The sequence below is a fragment of the Taeniopygia guttata genome, chromosome 34 (genome assembly GCF_048771995.1).
Source record: "Taeniopygia guttata chromosome 34, bTaeGut7.mat, whole genome shotgun sequence".
Taxonomy (NCBI): domain Eukaryota; kingdom Metazoa; phylum Chordata; class Aves; order Passeriformes; family Estrildidae; genus Taeniopygia; species Taeniopygia guttata.
Window position 1 is genome coordinate 3,602,901 of NC_133059.1, and position 10,722 is coordinate 3,613,622.

At 56.1% G+C, this 10,722-nt stretch overlaps 2 protein-coding genes across 6 annotated transcripts in view; both read right to left on the minus strand.

Annotated features, from left to right (window-relative positions):
• Positions 1 to 3,000, minus strand: part of ERCC2 (ERCC excision repair 2, TFIIH core complex helicase subunit) — a 28,104-nt gene extending 25,104 nt beyond the window's left edge. For all 5 annotated transcript variants that reach the window (XR_012052503.1, XM_072920902.1, XM_072920903.1 and 2 more), the window contains exons 1-2: positions 2,945 to 3,000; positions 1,272 to 1,371 (exon numbers count right to left, since the gene is read on the minus strand). Coding sequence is in view for 4 of the 5 variants with exons in the window: in XM_072920902.1 (XP_072777003.1) it covers positions 1,272 to 1,371; positions 2,945 to 2,949 (105 nt within the window). In the remaining variant the exon portion in view is untranslated. The remainder of the gene's footprint in view (positions 1 to 1,271; positions 1,372 to 2,944) is intronic.
• A 2,211-nt stretch (positions 3,001 to 5,211) lies between these two features.
• On the minus strand, positions 5,212 to 10,722 carry C34H19orf47 (chromosome 34 C19orf47 homolog). Its single transcript, XM_072920889.1, has 7 exons — positions 10,664 to 10,722; positions 9,700 to 9,787; positions 8,367 to 8,481; positions 7,891 to 8,275; positions 7,175 to 7,360; positions 6,563 to 6,624; positions 5,212 to 5,573 (listed from the first exon to the last, which is right to left on the minus strand). The coding sequence occupies exons 1-7, from the start codon at positions 10,665 to 10,667 to the stop codon at positions 5,280 to 5,282; spliced, it is 1,134 nt and encodes a 377-aa protein (XP_072776990.1). The 5' UTR covers positions 10,668 to 10,722; the 3' UTR covers positions 5,212 to 5,279.

Sequence of the window (10,722 nt, forward strand, 5' to 3'; positions counted from 1 at the left end):
CCCGTGAATGGGAAGGGATGATGGATCCAGCGGGATCCCCCCCCTCCCCGGGATCTGTCAGGATCGACACAAAAAAAGGGTCTGTGGGATTGGGGATCCCGCTGGGATCGACCCCAGGGGATCCTGCTGGGATCGAGGGGGATCCTGCCAGGAATCCCGGCTGGATCCCCTGGAAAATTGGGGGGGGATCCCTCAGGAATCGAGGCTGGATCCCTCGGAAAATGGGGGATCCAGTGGGAATTGAGGATTGAGGGGGATCCCTCAGGAATCGAGGCTGGATCCCAGCAGGAATCCAGGTGGATCCCTCAGAAAATGGGGGTCAATCCCTCAGGAATCGAGGCTGGATCCCAGCAGGAATCGAGGTGGATCCCAGTGGGAATTGAGGAGGATCCCTCAGAAAATGTGGGGATCCAGTGGGAATTGAGAGTTGAGGGAGATCCATCAGGAATTGAGGTGGAACCCCTGGAAAAGGAGGGATCGAGCAGAAATCAAGGGTGGATCCCTTGGGAAATTGGGGCGATTCCTCAGGAATTGAAGGGGATCCCAGTGGGAATTGAGGGAGATCCCCTGGGAAATTGTGGGGGGATCCCTCAGAAATCGAGGCTGGATCCCTCGGAAAATGGGGGGGATCCAGTGGGAATTGAGAATTGAGGGGGATCCCTCAGAAAATGGGGGTCAGCCCCCCAGGAATCGAGGCTGGATCCCCTGGAAAAGGAGGGATCGAGCAGGAATCGAGGGTGGATCCCTTGGGAAATGGGGGGAATTTCTCAGGAATCGAGGCTGGATTCCAGCAGGAATTGAGGGGGATCCCCTGGGAAATGGGGGGGATCCAGTGGGAATTGAGAACTGAGGGGGATCCCTTGGGAAACGGGGGATCCCTCAGGAATCGAGGGGGATCCCAGCAGGAATCAAGGGTGGATCCTTTGGAAAATTGGGGCGATTCCTCAGGAATTGAGAGGGATCCCAGCAGGAATGGAGGTGGATCCCTCGGAAAAAAGGGGGGATCCAGTGGGAACCAAGGCTGGATCCCCTGGAAATCCCCTCAGGAATCCCCCGGGACCGGGTGGATCCCGCGGGGATCCCATCGGGGACCCCCCGGGTGGATCCCGAGGCCAAAGCAGCACCAAAATCTCCTTTTTCCCCCCCAGTTTTCCCTTTCCCGGATCCTTTTCCAGGATTTGGGGGCCCGGACCCAAAATTCCACCCGGGGGCGGATCCTGGGGCGGATCCCGGGGTGGATCCCAGGGGTGGATCCCAGGAGTGGATCCCACCTTGGCGTCCAGCGTGCGCTTCAGCTCCAGCATGTAGGAGAACTGCTCGGGGTAGATGAACTCGTAGGGGAACAGCACCAGGAGCCCGTCCACGTTCAGCCTGGGGGATCCCGCGGGATCCGGTGGGTCCCAGGAGTGGATCCCGACGGGTTTGGGGGGATTTGGGGGGATTTGAGAGGATTGAGAGGAGATTTGGGGAGAAATTTGGGGAGTTTGGGGGTTTGGGAGAGCACCAGGAGCCCGTCCACGTTCAGCCTGGGGGATCCCGGGGATCCGGTGGGTCCCAGGAGCGGATCCCGAGGGATTTGGGGGATTTAGGAGGGAAATTGGGGGATTTGGGAAGGATTTTGGGGGATTTGGGAAGGATTTGGGAAGGATATTGGGGGAATTGAGAAGGATTTTGGGGGAATTTGGAGAGAATTTGGGAGATTTGGGGGATTTGTGAAGGGTTTTGGGGGATTTGGGAAGGATTTTGGGGGATTTTGGGGACTTTTGGGGATTTGGGAAGGATTTTGGGGGAATTTGGGGAGAATTTGGGAGATTTGGGTATTTGGGAAGGATTTTGAGGAATTTTGGAGGGATTTTGGGGGATTTGGGAAGGATTTTGGGGATTTGGGAAGGATTTTGGGGATTTGGGAGGGATTTTTGGGGGATTTTGGGGGATTTGGGAAGGATTTGGGAATGATTTTGGGGGATTTGGGAAGGATTTGGGGGGATTTTGGGGATTTGGGGAGGATTTTGGAGGATTTGGGAAGGATTTTGGGGGATTTTGGGGGATCTGGGGGGTCCCGGAGCCTTTGAACAGCCCCAGATCCTCGGGGGGGCAGGGGCGGCTCAATTGTCCCAAGATTCCCTCAGATCACCCCAAAATCCCCCTCAGGTTTTGCAAAACTGCCCCAAAATTCCCCCCAAAACTCCAAAATTGCCCCAAAATCCCTCAAAATTCACCAAAATCCCCTCAAATCCCACCCCAAAACCCCCAAATTCCCCCAAACCCGAAAAATCCCCCTGAAATCCCCTTAAATCCCCCAAAATCCCCTCAAAACCCCCCCAAAAAACCCCAAATCCCCTCAAATTCCCAAATACCACAAAAATCCCAAAAAGGTCCCAAAATTCCCCCAAATACCCCGAAATTCTCCCCAAAACCCCTCAAATTCCCCCAGAATCCCCCAAAATCCCCTCGAATTTCCCAAATACCCCAAAATTCCCCCAAACCACCAAAAATTTCCCCAAAATTCTGCCCAAACCCCCAAAATCCTCCCAAATTCACCAAAATTCCCTCAAATCCCCCAAAATTCCCCCAAATCCCCTCAAATCCTTCAAAATTCTCCTCAAAATTCTCCTCAAATGTCCCAAATCCCCCAAAATCTCCCCAATTCCCCAAAAACTCCCCCCAAACCCCCAAATCCCTTCGAATTCCCTCAAAGTCTCCCCCAAATCGCCCAAAATCCCCCAAAAATTCCCCAAAACCCCGAAAATTTCCGGCCAACCCCAATTCCCCACAACTCCCTCACAATTTCCCCCAAATTCCCCCCAAAACTCCAGAATTCCGCCCAAAATCCACCAAAATTCACCCCAAACCCCCAAAACCTCCCTCAAATCGCCCAAAATCCCCTCAAATTCCCCCCAAAAAACCCCAAAAAACCCAAAATTTGCCCCAAATCCGCCCTCACTTCATGGCTCGCGCCGCTGCCGCGCGCCGCCGCCGAGGCCCCGCCCCCTCCGCCGCCTCACGCTCCGATTGGTCAGCGCTGATCCCGCCTCGCTCTCCCATTGGCTGCCGCAGCTGCCACTCATGGGGAGGGGGGAGCGGTGCCGGGGAGGAGCAATCGAGCGCCGAGCGATGGATCGGGGGAGGCGGGGGGAGGGAGGGGCGGAAAAATTTGGGATTTTTGGGGATTTTTGGGGAATTTTGGGGGATTTTGGGGGATTTTGGGTCTTTGGGGGCATTGGGGGAAGTGCAATTAAAATTTTGGGGTTTTTTGGAGGGTTTTGGGATTTTTTGAGACATTGTCGGGGTGGGGGTGACAAAAAATTCGGGGATTTGGGTTTTTTTTTTATTTTTGGGGGAATTTTTTTGGATTTTTTTGGACTTTTCGGGGGCATTTGGGGACATTGGGGGAGGGGCGACAAAAAATTTGGGGAATTTTATGATTTTTTGTGATTTTTAAAAAAAAATTTTGGGGATTTCTGAGGACATTGTGGGAGGAGGCGACGAAAATTTTGGGGATTTTTTTTTAATTTTTGGGATTTTTGGGGACATTTGGTGGGGGAGGGGCTGGAAATTTTGGGGTTTTTTTGGGGCATTTGGGTGATTTTGGGGGGCATTTGGGGCTGTGACGTCATAGAGGGCGGGGTTAGAGGGGCGTGGCCTCCTGCTCCCTTCGTTAATGAAAGCTCATTTGCATATATCTGCATAAATTAAATTTTATTTGCATTTCACGCTTTTATTGCCAAAAAAGCTCCCGCGGGAAGCGGAAAAAAACCCGCGAGAATTCACCCGAAGCGCAGTGAAAAAACCCCCGAAATTTGGGGAAAAAATCCCAAATTTGGGGAAAAAACACAAAGCAGAGGGAAAAAATCCCAAATTTGGGGAAAAAACACAAATAAAAGTCCCAAATTCGGGGGAAAAACACAAATTGGAGGGAAAAAAATCCCAAATTTGGGGAAAAAACACAAAGTGGAGCGAAAAAAATCCAAAATTTGGGGAAAAAAACCACAAAGCAGAGGGGAAAAATCCAAATTTGGGGGAAAAGGCACAAATTGGCAGAGGAAAATCCCGAATTTGGGGAAAAGGGCCGAAATTGGATCGGAAAAAATCCCAAATTTCATCTTTTTCCTGATTAAAAAGCTCCCCCAGCTCAGCATTCCCTGACCCGAATTCATTTTGGGGGGAAAAAACCCAATTTGGGGAAAAATAGCCCAATTTTGGGGAAGAAAACCCCAATTTTGGGGGGAAAAAATCCGATTTTGGGGAAAAAAAATCCCAATTTTGGGGAAAAATACCCCAATTTTAGGGAAGAAAACCCCAATTTTGGGGGGGGGGAAAGAAATCCCAATTTTGGGGATGAAACCCCAATTTTGGGGGGAAAACCCCCAATTTTGGGGAAGAAAACCCCAATTTTGGGGAAAAAAAAATCCCAAATTTGGGGAAAAATACCCCAATTTTTGGGAAAAAAACCCCAATTTTGGGGAAAGAAATCCCAATTTTGGGGTTTGTGGCTGGAGGGCAGAAGGAATTTGGGGGAAATGAGGAATTTTGGGATTTCTGGGGAGCCCCGGGGGCAGAAATCCACCGATTGAGGCGATTTGGGGACGTTTGGAGGGAATTTGGGGTTTTTTGGGAGGAGGCCGATTCCCGCTGATTCCGGGGGGATCCCAGCAGATCCCGGCAGGATCCCTGTGTGGATCCAGGCAGATCCTGGCAGATTCTGAGGGGATCCCAGTCGATCCCAGCAGGATCTCTGTTCCTGGTTACAATCACAGTAGATCCCAGCAGATCCCAGCAGATTCGGGGGGGGGGAATCCCAGCAGATCCACCCGGATCCCAGTTCCTGGTGCAGATCCCCGCTGATTCCAGAGGGATCCCAGCAGATTCAGCAGGATCCCAGTTCCTGGAGCAGATCCAGCAGGATCCCTGTCCCTGGTGCAGATCCCAGCAGGATCCCTGTGCCAATCCCAGCAGATCCAGCAGGATTCCTGTGCAGATCCCAGCTGATTCCAGAGGGATCGCAGCAGATTCAGCAGGATCCCTCTTCCTGGAGCAGATCCCAGCAGATTCTGGGGAGATCCCAGCAGAATCCCTGTGCCGATCCCAGCAGATTCTGTCAAGATCCCAGCAGATCCAGCAGGATCCCTGTTCCTGGTGTAGATCCCAGCAGGATCCCTGTGCCGATCCCAGCAGATCTCAGGAGATCCTGGGGAGATCCCCCCTCGCCGACACTGCCGTGCTCACCCGCCGGATCCCCGCAGACCCCGCTGGATCCCGTTGGATCCCGGGATCGTGTCTCAGCGGGGCTGCCGGCCCAGCCTGCGGAAGACGCTGCGGGAGGAGGCGCAGGAGCTGCGGGAGGCGCAGGAGGAGCCGCAGGAGCTGCGGGAGGCGCAGGAGGAGCCGCAGGAGCTGCTGGACACGGCCCCGTCCTGCATCGCTGCAGATCCATCCCGGCGCCGCTTCAGCACTCCGGCGTAGGGCAGCGCCTCGGGATCCGCCCGATCCCCCTGCGGATCCCCCTGAGGATCCCCCGGCGGATCCCCGGAGCCCTCCGGGGCCGCGCCCAGGCGGCCAAACACCCCCGAGGGCTGCGGGAGAGAGCGCCATGGGTGGGGCCGGTGGATCATCCCGGGTCCTGCCCTGGCTCCCGGATCCTCCCTGGATCCCAAATCCCTCCCCCAGATCCTTCCCTGGATCCCAAATCCTGCCCTGGATCCCAAATCCCTCCCTGGATTCCAGATCCATCCCCCAGATCCCAAATCCCTCCCCCAGACCCTTCCCTGGATCCCACCTCCCCTGGATCCCAGATCCCCTGGATCCCAGATCCTGACCTGGATCCTGATCCCCCTGGATCCCAAATCCTCCCCTGGATCCCAGATCCTGCCCTGGGTCCCAAATCCCTCCCCCCGATCCTCCCCTGGATCCTGATCCCCCTGGATCCCAAATCCCTCCCCCCAGATCCCAGATCCCCCCCCCTCCCTGGATGCTGAATGGCCAATCCCTGAGTGGATCCCAGATCCCGCCCTGGATGGATCCCGCACCTCCCCTGGATGTTTTCCTCCACCAATCCCGCCCTCCCCCCCGCATCCTGATCCCCTCGGGATCCCCCCAAATCCCCAATTTCTCCCCAGATCCCCCCAGATCCCCCCCTGGGATCCCCCCTGGGATCCCCTCCAAATCCCCTCCAAATCCCCCCAGACCCCCTGGATCACCCTTTTCTCCCCCAATCCCCCCCCAGATCCCAACACATCCTCCGGGATCTCCCTGGATCCCCCCCAGACCCCTCTGATCCCCCATTTCTCCCCAAACCCCCACCCAGATCCCCCCGGGATGCCCCCAAATTCCCCCAGGATCCCCCCCAGATCCCCCATTTCTCCCCAAATCCCCCATTTCTCCCCCATCACCCCCCCAGATTCCCCCCAGACTTCCCCATTTCTCCCCAAATCTCCCCCCAGATCCCTCAGGATCCCCCCGGGATCCCCCCAGATCCCCCATTTCTCCCCAGATCCCCCATTTCTCCCCAGATCCCCCCCAGATCCCTCAGGATCCCTCAGGATCCCCCCGGATCCCCCCTCACCTTCCCCGTGGCCGCTGTGGCCTCGGCCCCGAGGCGCTCGAACACCGACGGCCGGGCCGGGGCTGGAAACGGGGCGAGAAACGCGGATTTGGGGAAAAATGGGGATTGGGGGGAAAATCGGGGATTTGGGGGGGGAAAAATGGGATTTTGGGGGGGATTTGGGGGGAAAATGGGGAATTTTGGGGGAAAAAAATGGGAGATTTGGGGGATAAATGGGAGATTTTTTTGGGGAAATGGGGGATTTTGGGGAAAAAATGGGATTTTGGGGGGAAATGGGGATTTGGGGGGAAAAATGGGGATTTTGGGGGGAAATAGTGGGTTTTTTGGGGAAAAAATGGGATTTTGGGGAAAAATGGGGATTTTGGGGGGAAAATTGGGGGATTTTGGGGGAAAAAAGGGATTTTGGGGAAACTGGGGGGATTCAGGATCTGGGAGGGAAATTCAGGATCCAGGAGGGAAATTTGGGATCTGGAGGGGAAGTTTGGGATCCAGGAGGGGAATTTGGGATCCAGGAGGGGAATTTGGGATCCCCTCCCCCTTTCCCATCAGGCGATGTGGGGCTGTGGGATCGGGGATCCATTGGGGATCCATTGGGGATCCCCGGGGCCGTACCGGGGGCGGCGGGCGGGATCTGGTGCAGGATCTGGCGGCCGGTGCCGGCCTGGGGCGGGGAGATCCGGGAGATCCGGGAGATCCGGGAGATCCGGGAGATCCGGGGGATCCGGTACCGGCCCGGGGCCGCGGCCGTCACCCGACGCTGCCGCGGAGCCGCCGGAGCCGCCGTGGGGCCGGAGCCGCCTGCGGGGAGAGGGATCGGGCAGGGGATCCGCGGGGATCCGGGGGGATCCGGAGACCCCGATCCCTCTGGGTGGGTCCCAGACCCCTCCTGATCCCTCTAAATGGATCCCAGCCCCACTTGATCCCTTTGGAGCCTCCCAGATCCCTCAGGATGGATCCCAGCCCCTCCCTTGATCCCTCTGGGTGGGTCCCAGCCCCTCCTGATCCCTCTGGATGGATCCCAGCTCCTCCAGGTGGATCCCAGACCCCTCATGATTCCTCTGGATCCTCCCTGATCCCTCTGGGTGGGTCCCAGACCCCTCCTGATCCCTCTGGATCCTCCCTGATCCCTCTGGGTGGATCCCAGCCCCTCTAGGTGGGTCCCAGCCCCTCTGGATGGATCCCTGGGGGATCTTTCGGGTGGGAAAAGCCCCATTTGGAGACCCCAGCCCCACAGTGGATCCCCGGGGGAATCCCGGGATCTTTTGGGCGGGATCTGGCACGGGGATCCGGTTTGGGGATCCGGTTTGGGGATCCGCTCCCGGCCTTACCGGCGCCGTTGGGGACGGTGACGCAGATCCCGGCGCCGGGCGGGTTCCGTGGGGCGGGATCCCGGCTCAGGCTGTTGGCGATCATCCTGCCCGCCGCCCCGACGGGATCCCGGTGATCCCGGAGATCCCGGGGATCCCGGGGATCCTGGAGATCCCGATCCTTCCAATCCCAGTGATCCCGCTGATCCCGGGGATCCCGATCCTGCCGATCCCGGTGATCCTGGTGATCCTGATCCTGCTGATCCCGGAGATCCCGGGGATCCCGATCCCGGTGATCCTGCTGCTCCCGATCCCAGTGATCCTGCTGACCCCAGTCCCGCTGATCCCGCCGATCCCGGTGATCCACTTGATCCCGCAGCGCCTCCGAGGCCGCGCGGCACATCTCCTGCGGGACCCACGGAGCACGGGGGGGTTGGGGGTTCCCCGGATCCCGGCGGATCCCGGTGGATCCCGGGGGATCCCAGCAGATCCCGTACCTGCCGGTGCACCAGGCGGGCGTGGCGCAGGATGGCGATGACGTCGCCCACGGCCGTCACCCCCAAATCCTTCATCAGCTCCTTGGTCAGCTCCAGCAGCATGTCCTTGTGGATCCTGCGGGGACAGGGATCCACTGGGATCCACCGGGATCCACCGGGATCCGCTGTGGGATCCACCCCCAGATCCAGTCAGGTTCCAGTGAAACCCACCCCAAATTCTGTGGGATCCACCCCCGGTGACCCCCACTGGTCCTTGTGGATCCTGCGGGGACAGGGATCCACTGGGATCCACTGGGATCCACCCCCGTGACCCCCACCAGGTCCTTGTGGATCCTGCGGGGACAGGGATCCACTGGGATCCACCCCCCAGATCCGGCCGGGTTCCAATGAAACCCACCCCAAATTCCATCGGATCCACCCCCAGTGACCCCCACTGGTCCTTGTGGATCCTGCGGGGACAGGGATCCACCAGGATCCACCGGGATCCGCTGTGGGATCCACCCCCAGATCCAGGCAGGTGACAATGAAATCCACCCCAAATTCCATGGGATCCACCCCCAGTGACCCCCACCGGGTCCTTGTGGATCCTGTGGGATCCTCTCACCCCATTTTTGGGGTTTTCTCCCTGTTTTTGGGGTTTTCTCCCCGTTTTTGGGGTTTTGTCCCCATTATTGGGGTCTCTCACCCCATTTTTTGGGCTCTCTCCCCATTTTTGGGTCTCCTTCCCCAATTTTGGGGTTTTCTCCCCGATTTTGAGGTTTTCTCCCCATTTTTGGGTCCCTCACCCCATTTTTGGTCTCTCTCCCCTGATTTTGGGGTTTTCTCCCCATTTTGGGGTTTTCTCCCCCCCGTTTTGGGGTTTTCTCCACGATTTTGGTCTCTCTCCCCCATTTTTGGGTCTCTCTCCCCAATTTTGGTCTCTCTCCCCCCGATTTTGGGATTTTCTCCCCAATTTTGGGTCCCTCTCCCCATTTTTGGGTCTCTTTCCCCATTTTTGGCTCTCTCACCCCATTTTTGGGTCTCTCTCCCCCCGATTTTGGGGTTTTCTCCCTGATTTTGGTGTTTTCTCCCCAATTTTGGGCTTTTCTCCACAATTTTTGGGGTTTTCTCCCCGTTTTTGGGGTTTTCTCCCCGATTTTGGAGTTTTCTCCCCAATTTTGGGGTTTTCTCCCCCCGATTTTGGGGTTTTCTCCCCGATTTTGGGGATTTTCTCCCCGATTTTGGGGTTTTCTCCCCGATTTTGGTGTTTTCTCCCCGTTTTTGGGTTTTTCTCCCCATTTTTGGGGTTTCTCTCCCCATTTTTGGGGTTTTCTCCCCATTTTTGGGGTCCCACCTGTTGTCCACGAAGGCCACGGCGTAGCCCAGCGCGGGGCCCGGCGGGATCCCGGCGTCCTCGAAGAAGCGCAGCCACTCCGAGGTGGCTGGAACGGGGCAAAAACACGGGAATTTGGGAAAAAATGGGGAAAAGTGGGGAAAAATGGGGAAATACGGGGGGAAAATGGGGAAATATGGGGGAAAATGGGGAAATATGGGGGGGAAATGAGGGAAAAATGAGAATAAATGGGGATAAATGAGGAGAAATTTGGGATAAATTGGGGGGAAGTGGGGAGAAAACTGGAAAAAAACAGGGAAAAAATTGAGATAAATGTGGAAAAATGGAGGGAAAATGGAAAAATGGGGGGAAATGGGGGGAAATTGGAGAAAAGTAGGGGAAAATAGGGGGGAATGGGGAAAAAGGGGGGAAATGGGGGGAAATTGGGGAAAATGGGGATAAATTAGAGAAAAGTGTCGGAAAATAGGGGGGAAATGGGGAAAAAGGGGGAAAAACGGGAAAATTTGGAAAGGGGTGGGGAAATGGGATTTGGGGGGAAAAATGGGATTTAAGGGGAAAAATGGGATTTAAGAGGAAAAAAAGGGATTTAAAGGGTGGAAAAATGGGATTTAAAGGGGAAAAAAGGGATTTAAGGGGTGGAAAATCGGATTTAAGAGGAAAAAAGGGATTTAAGGGGTGGAAAAATGGGATTTTGGTTTTGGCCATTTCGGGGTATTTTGAGGGTGTTTTAGGGTATTTGAGGTGGTTTTTGGGGAGTTTTGGGGGGTTTTGGGAGTGTTTTTGGCCGTTTCGGGGTATTTTGAGAGTATTTTAGAGGATTTGAGGTGGTTTTTGTGGGGGTTTTTGGGGTGGTTTTGGCCATTTCAGGGTATTTTGAGAGTATTTTAGAGGATTTGAGGTGGTTTTTGGGGTTTTTTGGGGTGTTTTTGGCCGTTTCGGGGCCGTTTCGTGCTCCGTCCCTCACCCATGGCCGCGCCGGGTTTGGCAGATCCGATCAGGCAGGAGCGGCCTGGGGGGGGGGAG